Below are 15,352 nucleotides of genomic sequence, written 5' to 3' on the forward strand. Positions count from 1 at the left end.
CGAGCCACTAATCAATAATGCGCTCCTTACGCCACGAAGCTAATTCTGCGATTCAGCCAGTTAACCGCAGTGGCAGGACGACTTGACTCCCAGTCCTGTCTGTTTGCGCTGTGCGTGTCATCCTGCGAGTGGCAATCGAGACAAGGACCTGCAGTACCCCACCCTCCCTTTTTCCACATGCCGCCATCGCTGTTGACGCAGTTCATCAATCAAATCACTGGCTGTTAGTCAAGCAGTCATGTGGTTTGATTGATTCGCGCTAAAAATCCCTAGTCAAACAAACGCCAGCTCCAGCTCCAGCTTCAGCACTCGCAGCGCGGCATTAATAATGCGGCTCGAAATGAGGGGCAAAATGTGGGGTGGCAGAAATAGGGTAGCAATGTTGCAACCGCATCAGCTTGCATTTGGTTGCAAAAACGGCAGAAATCAATGGGCCACACATAGTGACAACTGCTTAAGCGCGCACAAGGCGTACAATTCATTTGTCACTCGCACGGGTTATAAATTATTTACACAAGACATTGTCTGTGCCCCGAGCATCTTGGCCAATTTTAGCAACTGCTCCCCGGCCAACGGTTAGGACATAAAAAATTGTTACGTCAATGAAATTGCCCAATTTTATGTTCAATCAATAAATGGAGCAAGAGCTGGAGCGGGAGCAGTACGTGTTGGCTGCCTCAATTTATTTGGTATTCATGCAACATTAACATGGATTTTTATTAGTATCATGTTTTTGAGAAGGGTTGCGACCTGCCCAACTAATAAAACTCCCGCCACTTGCTGTGAAATATACGGCTCTCAACCCTTTTGGATAAACATTCCACAACCCAAACCCAGAGCCAAAAAGGGCTTAGCAATGGCCAGGCAAATTGTGTTATGCCTACGGCATCGAATTGGATCGCATCCAGACAGGTGATGGAAAATGGCTGGATTCGATTGCAAGGTTGCCCTTTGGCAGTCGGAGTCAGAGTCAGAATACGTGACTCCTGCCGGCTGGCATTTGCCTGTGCCTTTTGAATTTCCCATCCAAAATCCCCACAACTCCGGCTGTCTTAGCCGTGCGTGGCTGGGCAAACGAGAATCAATACCCGATTTGATTGACACTTTGAATTTAAAGCGTTAAATTAGCCAGGCTTCTGGGCTGAGAACGGCGGCTTTCGTGGGAGCCGACAGTTGTGGGAACCTGGCTGTACCTGTACTGAAGTTGCCCGCCCGGGCGACACTAAGCCGATTCCTTTCCTTTGACTGGAGCATCCGTAAACGTAACCGTCTTCCATTAATTCATTAAGCAGCCCCGCAACTGAGAGCCAAGCATCCATGTAAGCGTCAAGAGCTACAGTGCACATTGTGTTTGATTAACACCTCAAAATTAACACCAAGAACATGAACAATTTAAGATTATGTGCGTCTGAGTTCTTGCTTTTAAATTTTTTAACTTGAATTCGAGATTTTTAGTTTCAGTTTCCGTAATACTGCTTTGCAAAAATATCTCAATTTTTAACCACATAAATTTGGATTTGAGGATACAATTTAGATTTAATTTTAGGTCTACGTGGTAGTCTATTTCCATTCTTATAACAGCTTAAATAACTTTGTAAGAACAAGTTTACATTGTCAATTTAAATCACTGGTTAAAGTACCTACAATTGAAACAAATTGGTTATATCTTGAGATCATAGCTGGCAAAGAAGTCAGCTTAGTACCTACCTACCTATAAGCAGTGCTCATAATTTTATTTCACTGTTCCCTAGTTAATTCACACCCCAAAGTAGGCAACACGAAAACTGCTGCGAAGTCGCAACAACCAACAAGTGTCTGAACTTTCGCTGAGCGCCTTCCCTCCCCTTTGGCCTGGCTACCCGGCTATAGCTGAGCAATGCTGACGACCCTTGCCCAGCGTAGAATGTCTCACGTTTCAGCCACTTTTCGACCATAATTACAGCCAAGAGCAATTTGAAAAACACTTGATGCTGGCAATTAAAAAGTTGAACAACATTTTTCTCCAGCAAACGGGGTCCACCTCACTTAGCTGCTGCTCCGGGCTGCAAGTGTAATTAATTAGTTTTCAATTTCACTCTGCTAAATATGCATAATTTATGTGCCGGTGAGTGTGCGGAATGGGGGATGGGGATTGAGGGTTGAGGGTTGAGGGTTGAGTAGGAAATGGCCGGAAATGGAGGAGGAGTTAGTGGGCCCAAAGGGCGGCCACGTCATGGTCATAATAAAATTTACTAGCCATTACTCGCTCTGCCCTTCTTCAAGTGGCATTTCTCTCGTTTTCCTACGCCATCTTCGTCCTGCCACTTTCCCTTCGTCCTGGCAATTTGTGTGGACCAATTACTTTGTTTGTTTGCCATTCGCCGTGCGACAATTGCAAAGGACAACTGCGACTTTTGCCACTGCCACTGCCACTGCCACGGTTGCAGTGCTGCGTTTCCTCTATTTCCGTTGCAAACATTTCCGTTTCGCATTGCAGCAAATTTATTGTTTCCTTGCGGCTTTCGTATGTGTTTGTGTGTGTGTAAGTACTGGTGTCCTTTTTGCGTGTCTCCTCTGTAAGCACTCTTGCTAGCACACTTTTGTGCGCTTCTTGAGCCTGATGGCGCTCGGCACCTTCAAAGAAGGATCCCCGCTCTAGACAACGACTCGAGCTCAATCAAACAGCAAAATGGCGACAGGGCGGAAGTGCCGTCCCTACATCCGTGCCCACAAAAAAACCCACGCACAAACGTTGTTGGGCTCTTCCGGCCGGAAATACGCATTTAGTTGCATGTGAAATTGCTACATTTTTGTCAACAGGCAAATTTATATTTATTTCTACGCGTTTCTTATTCCCGGGTAAGGCGGAACCGAGACTTGGCGATGAAAAATTGAAATGTCGTTTCAAATAAATCATTTCGGCGGCCGACTGGCAGCGACTTGTTTGTTTCGGTGCGGCGTTCGCCTTTCGCCGTCGCCAACTGTTTGTGCTTATTTCCGTTTCCGCTCTGGCCCCACGACCCTGTCTCGCGGGCATTTTTTTTGTTTGTTGCCCTCCTTGGGCCAGGGCTTACCTGGCCGGATATTTTCAGCGCCGTCATTGCAGCCGACATAATTAATTACCGGGGCGCGCGAGCTTTTCCCAGCGGCCATCAGTGTGCCTCACCTGGTGGCGGTGGCAACTTCGGCGTCGGCGTCGGCGGCATTGGAAAACACGAAGCCACCTGTCCTTACCCCCAGATTTGCTGACAGGCTGTGACAAGGAGGGTGGCAGCTAGCAGCTAGCAAAAATTATAATTGGATCTCTTTAATTATATGAATTTATGCGGGGCCAGTCTGTTATTGTGGCGGCTGTGTCCTGCCTCGGGTAATCTACTGCAAGTTTGGAGAGGAGATTCACATTCAAATGGCCACAGAGAAAGTCTCCTGTTTTGGCTTTTGTATCAAATTAGCATGCATGAATAATGGCATACAAGGCTTAGTTTTCACATGCACAGGAGGCCTCAAATGGAATCCTAAATGAATCCAGTTTGTCGCATGACAGATTCTCTAGTTAATAATCCCCTGGATTCTTTCTCCCGATTTACCAAAACGTTTATCTCTGGCTCACCTTAAATCTCAATCGACTCACAAGACGGATGGCTGTTCTTTCGTAAATTTGCTGCTGGTGCTGCTGCTGGGAACAACACTTTTCAATTAGGAGGTGCCACCAAAGCTGAATCGCCCATTATTGCAGTGCAATTCAATTAAACGCCGTTGGTTGGGTGCTATCAGGACAAAGGATCCTGCGGAGAATGGGAATATTGCCAGCACATTTGACAGCATGAAATTGAGTGAGCTGCAGTTTCCACACACACACACACACACACACAGTGCCTCCTCACGCTCGTAACAACTCATTTCGGGCCTTCCAATCGAAGGACGACGGATCTAGAACTCGATTTGTGGGCCGGAATATACTGAGTCGTACTGTACTGCAGCCTTCGGCTTGCAGCTCTCGCATGAGTTATCATTTCAGGCACATTGATTTATGCAGTCGCCGGGAAAGCAACCTGCATGGCTGCTGCTGAGATAAGAATTAATTGGCAAGTGCACTGTGCAAATAAATTGCATAGCCGGGTATGGGTTTCTGGTTTGAGTTCATGTTCGGGTGTGGGCTCTGTTCTGCTGCTCTACTGCTGCTCTACTGCTGCACTCGTGGGCAAACACACATAAAGCTGGTCCCTGGATTGCTGCCGCTTTTAATGCAAATGTGACAAATGTTTTACGGCTGGCTGCGTATGCATTGACTTTGGGCAAACACCTGTAAATGGATTGAAGCCACAGAAGGCAGTCAGGAGCGGTGCGGTGGCCTCCTGCACAGGGAATAGATCCATTTCACACTATGTTTCACTTTGAGATATGAATCGCATTCTGTCTGACTTACCTGATGAGCCTTGGCACATAAAAACTTATTATTGAGAGGGGTCACTTACTCGCAATGTGGCTATTTTACACATTTAAACTGGACACCTTGGAACATAACATACGATTTAAAAGATAATTAACTTTAATTGGTCTAATAAAAAAATACAAATAAAATATACAAATTAATCGTATACATATTAACAACTCACTTATTTGATTTGACCATAGTTTGTATTTTATATTTTTGAGACAGACACTTGTTGTTCAACAACAAACACGTGTTTAGGGATTCTCAATACTATTTCCTTGGTAATAATAATATTAAACAATTGTTTACTAGTAGCAAATTCAAAGACATTGTACATATTCATTGAAAAGATAATGATTAGAAAGTAAAATAAATATAAGTCTAAGAATATGTTTATAAATTAAATGTCGTTTATGTTTAAAAATAGCAGTTGGAATATAGAAACGAACTGGAAAGGATTATTATTCTCAAAAGATGGCGCGGCAATCCGCTCCTGCTGTGAACCACAGTATATCAGTGGCAACAGCAATTGCAACGGACCCCCTTTGTTTGCATCCTGGGCGGGCTTTAACCGGTGCTGGTGGCCTTGGTGCCACATTTGCAGGACATGGTCAACTGTGTGGCTGCACTTGCATTGCATTTTTGCCCATATTTGGGATTTGCATTGCCACATTAACCCCATGTGAGCGTCTGTGTGCTCTGTTAAATTTGCAGCAATGGGAGGACATAAATTGAAGGGCAGCCGAACAGCATTTGCAGACGATCAATATTATTGCGCCTGCGGTGGGGCAATCAACGAAATGGAGAGTCTCTTAACAGTGTAATTTCGGGGCGTCATGGGTCCCCGGAGAATTGGACGGCACAAAGTGTGCCCTCTACTACCTATCACGATGATGCTGGCGGTCTATTGATTTCCCAGCTGATTGACATACCTTAAACTATATTTATTACTCACTCGTGAGGGTCCTCCCCCATTGACGGAGTATCTCCAAAGGATATTATCATCTTCTGGCAATCGGTTAATTACTTTGCTCCTGTCTGCGTCAGCAGGATGCGAGTCCTGCCGATTCCTGCGGGTCGCCTTGGTTTCTGGTACGCAATAAATTAGAAGTCGCTTTCATTGATTTCTGCTGAGAGCAGAAAATAAACATTTAATTAAATTGAAACCCCCGACTGCCAGTCCCAGCGCAGGCTAAACACTTTTATACCATTGGCAATTAAAATTGCGTATACGTGACGTTGTCTACCCTCGCCCCATGCCTTTGATTAATGGCCAGGCGCAAAAGGAAGCGAAACAAAAGCAAAAATCGAAAAGAAATATGCAAATTGAAGATTTATTAAAGCCCGGACAGAAGGCGGTGTCGTGATCCTATCCCGGGCGTTAACAGTTGACAGTAATTTCCTGTGCTTCTGGACGCGCTCAAAGCAAAATGCAATTTCCGATAGAGCAACGGCTACATTTTTTTTTTTATGCAACACCCAGCTGCATGTGTCATTATTCTTATGCCGTTGTACCTGGGCCATGCTTTATGGCGGCAGGGACACAAGGCTTAAGCCTGTAAGCGAGGCTGAGAGATGGCTGGCACCGGGCTACAGCTGCTGCCGTAAAAAATAACCCCACATAAGGGCATGACAAAGTAAAGGGGCACATCAAAGGCGGGGCTGCTGACCCCTAGACCTCCAGCTTTCAGCTCTCTGCATTCAGCTTCCATCTTCCACCAGACGACAGACGGCATAAAGGAGAATAATGTCAAAGGATAATGCGTGGCTTTGCGGGAGTGTGGGAACTAAAAGGATTTTCCCCGCGTGCCGCACACTAGGGCACATCATTTAATATGCTCAAATGAGCAATAATTGCAGTGAACAGCAATGCCAGCAGATGAGGCCTTATTTGCCATTCACTAATCCCATAAGTAGTTCAAAACAATGAACTGGGAGCTCAAGTATAAATTATATATAATGGCACAAAACAAAGCTATGGCAACGTAGAAGCATGAGCTCAACTACTTTCGCCTGAATTATTAAGAATTGAATTTGTTTTTGTAGGAACGCTTGCAGCTTCCATTGTTTCGTGCATAATATATTTCAACTAATGGGCTAATTTTATTTAAATAAAATTTGAAAGCCTTGCACATTCAAAATAATCTGCAGGCTAATGAGTTGTTGTTGCTCCAAGTTCAAGCAATGGCTGGTGTAACAAAACAAGTAAAATTCGCAAATATACCTCCTAATTTCGGTATTTATGATTTCATTTTTTCAAATTTATTTTGTTATCAAGCTGTTTCCTTCTTATCATTGCATTGAACAAGTCCACCAGACGAAGTACTCCCACATCAGAAATAAATATATACTTTTTACTTTATTTACAGATAGTCCACCAGACGAAGTACTCCCACATCAGAAATAAATATATACTTTTTACTTTATTTACAGATAGAACTAGTGAGTCAAATGGCGCAGTATGTTTACCCAATAAGTTAAACAAGATTCGAGTTGGGGGTAAACAAGAGCGGCCATCGAATGGTATTATTGAAAGGGGTTCTACACAGATCAATAGTAGGCCTCGCACTGCATCTGGCGGCGCCAATGTGACCAATCCGCACAGCCAGTCGCCTCCGAATTGGCCACGAATCCTTTGCCGGCGGCGCAGTTGAGCAGCAGAGGTGTGCCATTTGGCCCGGAGCACAGGTAGAACTGATTGGGATCCGGAGAGGCCCAGGGCGAGGCGAGGTGGCCGTCAGCGTCACAGCCAGCTGTGGTGGTGGCCACCTGCTCCTCCGAGGGCCGGCAGGCTGGCCAGTGGGCGAAGGGCAGGCAGCCGAGGTGGCCGAGACCGCTGAAAAATCCCCGACCCGCAGGACAACGAATCTGCAGCGGTTGCCCGCCATCCGAGCACACGTAGAATATGTTGGGGTCCGGATCTCCCCACATGTCCGCGGCGTGTCTGCATGTTGCATTTGTGGTCGTGTCAGCGGCAGCGGAGGCCTCCCCCTGCAGCAGTACCATCAGTGGCATCAGGACCAACATCCAGAGGGAAAACCTCCATTTATTTTTCATAAATAATTTCATCACGAACGGCAACAGGAGCATTTATTATGACACACAAAGTTCGCTCGCTCACTGTCCAATTGTCCGATTGTCTGATTGTCTGATTTTTCCTTATTGCAATTCGCCAGTAAATTCGGTTATTTTTGCACGCTCCTCATAGTTGGGTTCGTTAATAAATTTATGTGCTTTCTGCTGAAAAACTCGACTCGACTGATTGATGTCGTCGCCAGTGTCTTTCGTTTTTATACTCATGCTCATTGCATGACTTTCCATGTTCCCTGCCAACTCTGCCTTATCGCTGCTATTTTTACAGTCATTTTTCATCGGGCTTTTCGGGCATTTTTATTTTGGACTACAGTGACGTCGTCGTCGCAGCAGTTCGCTGATTAGATAAGCAGTCCGGTTTAAAGTTTTCAGCTCTCGGTTGATAAGTCCCCAAAAGAATAGCACGAGAGAGAAGATTTCAATCAGGAGCTGGGCAAAAGTTTCCTACCTTTATCGTGCGATTGTCGTTAGCAAGAATTTGCCTTTTCAAACATGCCTTCAATGATTCACATTGCCATTAAAATCACAGCCCAGTTAATTTGGACTACTGAATAGGAATCTGCACACACACACACACACACACACACATATGCCTTATCTAACCGATAGCACCGACATTAATTGCCTTTCAAATGAAGCCAAATTGGAAATTATTGCTGCAGAAATCAGTTGAAAATTTAATTACGCTCCACTGCTCCGATAATGGAGCAGCGGCCCAGGTTCTTGGGTTCAGTGCTCGGCATTCAGTTGCAGGCCCAGCTGCCGTCAAAACTTCTAATTGATTTGGCTTTGAGCGCCAAAAACGGAGCTCAGCTGCCATTGCCGCCGGGAAAGAAGTCACTTTGCGGCCAGGACACGGAGCCCATACCCTGAAGTCAAAAAAATGCAGAAGGAAAGGAAAGCAAGGAAAAAGTTCCACCGGTCTTGTTGTTGAGTCACGTTGTCAATTCAACTTGCCTTCGCTCTCTCTCCACTTTTTGCACTCTATTTACGCGAGTCCCAAGTTTAAATAGGCAAACTTCGAGGAGCACTGGCAAAGTTGACAATATAATCGACATAAATTCCAATAGGCTTGCTATCGATGTTGGCTTCTGGCAGGGAATTCAATTAAAAGTTTCGCAGACGTGAGCACCAGGTGAGACTGAGAACCCGAAATCTTAGTTACTACGTTTCCTGGAAGCGCTCATCACTGAACCACTTGAGACGCGATAACTGTCAAAAGGCGGAGTAGCAAATTCTCCATTATCTGCATAAAAACACCCGATAAGCGTACCACGCTGCGTATGGGCAATAACAGAAGCCAAAAACAGGCCTCGCACAACATTGATCATCGGTGGTGTCAACAAGTCATTGCCAATGGCCCGATAAGCTGCCTGATCGCATTGAATGTTATAAAAGCCCAGGTGCTGGCCTCAAATCTTTTAGTCTGTGTTTAATATTTGAATCGAAAAGAAGCGTTTAAAGGATCTACCATGCTGAAAGGTAAACAGTTTAACAGTTAACCTACATCTTGGAGTGTACTAAGTGAATTGTGAGGATAAAATGATCAGAAACTGAAGAATTCGATATTTTAAAGGACACTAAATTTCTTCTTTGTGAACATCCTGTTTACATAAGAACACATTTTAAATTATAGACATTCAATGAAGAGTGATTATATATTTAATTTAAATAAAAACATATGTTTTTAAGTGCTTATATTTCAAAATTGTAATTTAAAATATCAAATTAAAATATCTTTCACATTTTTGTTGGTTTTAGCTAACATTAAATTAGTAAATTAACGTTACAAATGGTTGTTCAGGCTGAATATCCTTAAATTCATGTCGTTTATTTCGGTGATATAAATTATTCATAACTTTTGTGATTCTTTTAGTAAGTGTTTCTTGGTTCTACCCTTAAGTTTTTGCGAATGTTATTATTTCATAAACTCAATATAAAGTGGCATTACATACTAGACATTGTGAGTTTATATTTTTTTATATTATGGCTTGATGTCAATTTTGAGTTCTAGACTCTTGAAAACAAATTACTTATTATTTATTTATTTATTATTTATTAAAACCTATGCATTTGTATCTTCCTGCAGCACTTGTGATCTTCTTTGGCCTCCTGGCCCTTAGCCACGCCGCTTCTGTGGGAACTGCGAGCAATGCTACCGAGGTTTGCCAATCTGAGGACGAGATGTGGGGCGGCGAGGACATCCGCAAGTTCTACTTCTGCCTGGACGGCAAGGTGATCACCGACGAGTGCGACGACGGCTACTACTACGTGAACAACGCCACCATCAGCGGCTGCCTGCCCTCCGAAATGATGCAGGCCTCCTGCGTGAACCTGGACATCAAGGTGCCCGACTGCTCGGAGGCCAGCAAGATGCGGCCGCAGGCCTGCGACGACGTGGCCAGCTTCTACCTGTGCACCAGCGAGGGCGCCAAGAAGCTGCCCTGTCCCGAGGGCAAGGCCTTCATCGACCAGGACGGATACCTCGGATGCTTCAAGTGGTCGGTGTGGCGCTCGTTGCGCAACTGCACCGACGGCTGATGATATGTCCGGCGTTTTAATCATTGTCCACTTATCGCGATTAAAAGTGTCCGAATCGAAATGTTATTAACTTTAAATTGATTGAAAAATAATTGATATACGGGCGGCGGTCAAGTGGCGCTGATATGATAAGCAGTGACACATATTGAAAGCAACATTAAATGGGTGCGACACATCCGGGGAACAGCAAAAATCGATCGACCATAAATCTTGACTTCCCCCAAGCGGGCAAAATGCTGAAATTACATGGCAGTGGGAAATCATTTTCAAGAAAATTCCAATCGCAATCCGGAGTGGCTCATGCGTGTGTGAGATTGTGCTGGGTGGCTCGGTGCAACACCGCAAAACAATTGTCGCCGCAAACTTTTGCGCAAAACAAACAACGCTGAGTGGGGTGGTGGTGGACAAATTACAGGGGCCAGCGCAAGGAGCAAGGACCAACTGCAGGACATGCTCCTGGTGGCTGGCTGTACACATGTTCATCTGGCGAGGGGTGGCTTGCAGGTCCTTGGTGGCACTGCTCGCCGGGCTAAAAACGAGTTTAAAGTTCGATGCTGAACCGCATTAATCTTGCTGGTGTGTGCGAGGGGGCAATGTGAAACCAGAAGTTGCCAATGATTGCATCAGCTGCCCCACAGGGAGTCACGTGGAAGTGGCTGCAGAGATCTACTGGGCATGCGAGTGATCCATCTGGTGGATGCTGCCTTTTTTTTCGTGATGCTGCACCAAAAGTCCCGGCTCATTGATCATTCGCTGCGATTGCCCCATCCGACTTGGTAATAAATGTCTGAGTGGGCAGGCAGCAGGGGGCCAAGTGTCAGTGACACGGAACTGCAGTGCCAGTGCCCCATCCTGCTGCACGGTGCACGGTACATCCACCCCAAATGAGTTAGTCAGGAAATTGCATTATTTGTCTTTGGCCGTTGCGGGCAAAAACCGTACAATGCTGGTGAGCAGCAGCAGCAGGAGCAGGCCTTATGTGTTGTGTGTGCGAGTACGGAAACGGACAATGCCGTGCCGCATCCTCCCATGGGGCACTAACTGGTGTGGCAGCCACCACCCGACACCTCTTTCCATCCCGATCCAGTAGCTGCTCGTTTTGCTGCCCCGCCAGATACTTTAAAGTGGCGTGGCTATCTCCGGGCCTGGTCCCGTCACACATGCGAGTTTTCAAACGCTCCAAAGTCACAGCAATCTTTCTGCTCCATTTCCGCCCACTCCTGCAGCTGTTGCTGCCAACAGATCCGTGCCCCTTTTGCCACACTGGTGATGCTACTTCTCCTTCTCGTTCTTGTTCTCCTTTTCCTGCCACTGCCACTGCCTGTGTTGTTGCATTTTAATTGCATGGATGCCTGGGCCGTTTGGGCCATTAATCCTGCTGCACAAGTTTTGTGCAAAAATGGCGAAAAGGGATTTTTAAAGTCACAACTGTCGTATGTTATCAGCACACCCAAAGAGACTTGCTCTAACCAAAGAATGTCTGCACTCAGAAAAAAGAGTTGCTAACAATCATTGAACGTTAATTTTAAAATTTTTAGATATTTTAAAATACAAGTTAATTGATACAAATAACCTTTCTTTATTGTACTTGATCTATTGTGATCAAATTAACCAATTATTTCATATTTATCTTTTACTAGTCTATATAATATAAATATATATAAATATAAATATTGTAATATATGATTTACAATATTTGCATTTTTTAATGTAGGAATATACCCATTATAAATTTCTAAGTTTTTGATATTAAATATTTTTGATTAGATTCTAAAACTGTAAATTTAGCTATAAGTTGGTATGTATGTAAGTATGCTACTTATTTAAACTATTTAATGTTTGTGTTTATTTTAAATACAATTTGTTTTAGTGTTTTAAAGAGACCTGGAATAAAGAAGGCATTCCGGAGTTTTCCAGCTGAGAAGTAGTTAAGAGTCCGACTTGCTGGACTCATTGCCGCAGCGGTGCTTGGCTTTAATTGAGTTTACAATTGTTTTGCGGCCGAGCGTCTGCGCTCTTCAAGTTTGGCCAGTAGTGGCCCCAAGTGCCGGCGGCCTGTGAACTCTGACCCCCGGGCGACTTGTTGTTCTTTAATTAAGTTTGATGCGATGGTCCGCATAAATAAAGTTGACAACAGGGCGCATACGCAATGCGCTCCAATTTTTTGTTTGACTCCTTATTCCATTTACTTCCGTTCACTGGCCATTGGTAGAAGGCATTTCCCGTCGAATGGGCATAATTGGCATTTTTAGAGTCGCAGGTCTTCGTGGTGACAGTCGGTGAAGCCAACTCACCACCCCCGCCCCCAATTTGCACACCCGCCCCCCCCCCCCCCCCCCCCCCCCTTCTGCGGCATCCCTTGAATGATTTTTCAGTGCGCGCATTTTCGCGCTTGAATTGTTGGAAAGGGGGTTTTCGGGCTGGCAAAGTTGGCTTAAACTTTTCCACTTGAATGGCAGCGGAAGGTTTTATGCGCCTCGCTTCCAGCGCCACTACCAGTTGTTGTTGGCCGGGGGTATGGGTGATGGTGGTGACTTGTGCCACATTGTGCTGCAGCGGCCCATGAAAGTATGCAGCATAAAATTTGTGCTCGGCAACAAATAAATATTTGACCCCCAGCTCCCTGCTGGGTGCAAAGCATTCCGCAACCCCTTTAGCCCTTTCAGCCCCTATTTTTCGCCCTTCGTTGAATTTATATTTGCACTTAACAACCAAGCGAGCAACAACAAGGGTAACAGGAGCAGCGACAACGACAACGACAACGTCGACTACAATGCAACCACAACCCACCGTATCGCCACTTTCGAGAGGGCAAAGTTTGTGTGGCTTATTTTTCGGCTACAAATCAAATCCAAAATCGCATTAAAATTGCATGCAGCGGAAAAATTGTGCACCCAGCACGGGCAGAAGGATGTGAAAGGAGCCCAAATAACCGCGTAACCAGAAGCCTTGCCACAATAAGGACCTGCAGGGAGGAGGTACTTTTCAGGGTGCCGCCCAAGTGGTTGTTGTTGTGCAAGACATTTGCTGCGGTGCTCGATTGTTGCCGTTGCCATTGCCGTTGCCGTTGCCATTCCAATTGAATTTTTGCGAGACGAAATCACTTCAACGCCTTCGATTTCAATTTCCGCCACATTTCAAATTTGTATTCTGTTATTGCATTTTGCCCCAATCCCAACACCCAGTTGTAATCGTTGTTTTGGGGTGTTGCCTCGAATCAGTTGGCTTTGGTTTTGCACACTGCCAAAGTTGGTTTTGAGATATTGATCTGAAAATTGCTTTCTCACAGATCGTAATTGCATTTAAGGTAACTGAACATTCAGTATTTAGGACAAAGACATTTTAGATAGTATTTTCAATATAAAAATTTGGCCTTTTAGTTTTTATCTGGTTTTTATTCCTTATACATCAAAAACAAGTCTTCAAGAAAAAATATAGCTTTAATAAAGCAAAGTATCACATTAAGACATATATTTTCTGCTTGCAGTTTTTGGTATTCAATTTCTAATTACTCAGTTTTTTCTTGCATTTTCTTCTGTGCCTTTGATTCCGCATTCCATTTCCCGTATCTCCGTCCGTGTGATTCGATTGCTTTGCGATTGGACACGCGCATAGAAAGCCTTTCTCCATTCCCTTTCCTTATGTTGCCTTCTCCGGTGGGTCTGCCGCATCTAGTTACGTAAGGAAGCACCTTTTGATGGAGTAACCAGTTACAGCATGGCCATGCAATCCATGCAAATTAACCCATATATGAATTCTATTGAATATATGGTTAATTTAACAATAATGAAAGCTTTTAAATAATTCTACCGAAATTGTTTGTTAAGTTTGATTCGATCGATCCCGAATCAATTATAATATTTCTAGTAATAAATAAGCCTAAATACTTAGTTTTAAAAATTAGATTCACATTTTAAGCAGCTTAAGTTCATATATGTTTCTGTCATTAAAATCAAAATGCATATTTTCCCAAATAAATAAAATGCGTTTTATGATTTTTGCAGATATTTAAAATTGTTCAACATTTTACAAAAATATTGAATTAATATATGTTATGAGGTTTACATTTTGCCAAAATATTTAATAAATATTTCAATATGGTACTAAAATACGTTTTTTTTTGAGTGTATAAAAAATCCAGATCTTGAAATACTCGATACTAATACTAAATAAAATGTAATATATAATGGGTTAAACAATTCGTGTGCCCACAGGCTGATCTGGGACTTTGAAGGCTATCACTCCCTCTACGTCGAGTTTTCGTGCAGTGGTTTCTGCTTCTGCTGCTGATGTTGCTGCTGTTGCTGCTGCTGATGTTGCTGTTGCTGATGTTGCCCTAGTCCTGTTCCTATTCCCGTTGTTTGCTGTCACTCGAGGACGAGGCTGTCTGGCTGGCTGAATGGCTGAATGGGCGGCGGCCTGTTGTTGTAGACCGAGTTGTAATGGTGAAGCATCAATATCTCATTTGTATAACATATCGCAGTCAATATGAGACACGTGTATAAGTATCTAGTTTACTCTGTGTTGCTTTTGGCCTGGCTAAGTTGGGGTTCTTGGGGGCTTAAGGGGTGTGGCCTGTGTCGTGTGTTTCGTCGACTAGGGTCCGTTGCATGTCATTGTAATGGTATCATGCTGTAACAGATTTCTGTTTACCTTGATTTACATAAGCAGTGGGGGTGGAGGTGAGTGGGTGATTGAGCGGATGGGTGGTTGGGTGGTTTGGTTGCACACAAGCCGCAACAGAGCACACAAACGACACTGCTGCTCACTCCAACGTCGTGGCACGTAAATAGAAAAGAAAACACTTAAGCATGCACTTAGTCCTTGCCCCTTTCACTTCGTGTCGATGGCGATGTCGATGGCTGTGTCGCTTTGGATCAGAATATATATCTCCACACACACACATACGCATACACATATATGTGTAGCTGTAAGTGTGAATAAGCACATGTGTGGGTGGCAAGATGGGGGCGTGTGTGCTGGCTGTGTTGTGTGCTACCAACTGCGATTTATGCAAATTTGTTTGGCTGCTGAGCCAAGCCCGACGCTGTCGACTTTTTGTTAACAGTTTCTGTTCTTTCTGTCCTGTCCTCTTTTGTCCTTTATGCCGCTGTCTTGCTCCTCCTTCACCGCTAAGCAAATAAAGCTATTTGCATGCGCAAGTAAATCGATTTGTGTATATCAAATTGTGGGGCTTCAAACAAAAAAAAAAAAAAAAGGAAAAAAAAGCGCACACACGGAAAGCTGAAAGCCAAACGAAAACAAAAACAAAGATTACCGCTTTGCCACAGCTGCGTTGCAACG

The 15,352-nt window shown here is 44.3% G+C and overlaps 2 protein-coding genes across 2 annotated transcripts; one reads left to right on the top strand and one right to left on the bottom strand.

Moving 5' to 3' along the window:
* Positions 1 to 6,824: 6,824 nt before the first annotated feature.
* On the bottom strand, positions 6,825 to 7,687 carry LOC128259873 (uncharacterized). Its single transcript, XM_052992491.1, has one exon. The coding sequence runs from the start codon at positions 7,502 to 7,504 to the stop codon at positions 6,965 to 6,967; it is 540 nt and encodes a 179-aa protein (XP_052848451.1). The 5' UTR covers positions 7,505 to 7,687; the 3' UTR covers positions 6,825 to 6,964.
* Positions 7,688 to 8,828: 1,141 nt separating this feature from the next.
* On the top strand, positions 8,829 to 10,114 carry LOC128256941 (uncharacterized). The gene is made up of 2 exons (XM_052987676.1): positions 8,829 to 8,989; positions 9,597 to 10,114. The coding sequence occupies exons 1-2, from the start codon at positions 8,980 to 8,982 to the stop codon at positions 10,046 to 10,048; spliced, it is 462 nt and encodes a 153-aa protein (XP_052843636.1). The 5' UTR covers positions 8,829 to 8,979; the 3' UTR covers positions 10,049 to 10,114.
* The last annotated feature ends 5,238 nt before the right edge of the window (positions 10,115 to 15,352 follow it).

Source organism: Drosophila gunungcola, chromosome 3R, assembly GCF_025200985.1.
Source record: "Drosophila gunungcola strain Sukarami chromosome 3R, Dgunungcola_SK_2, whole genome shotgun sequence".
In the NCBI taxonomy this organism is placed as follows: domain Eukaryota; kingdom Metazoa; phylum Arthropoda; class Insecta; order Diptera; family Drosophilidae; genus Drosophila; species Drosophila gunungcola.

What these genes read in the sequence shown, in the direction of transcription:
- LOC128259873 (XM_052992491.1), bottom strand. Translation starts at nt 7,504, where the DNA reads ATGCTCCTGTTGCCGTTCGTGATGAAATTATTTATGAAAAATAAATGG.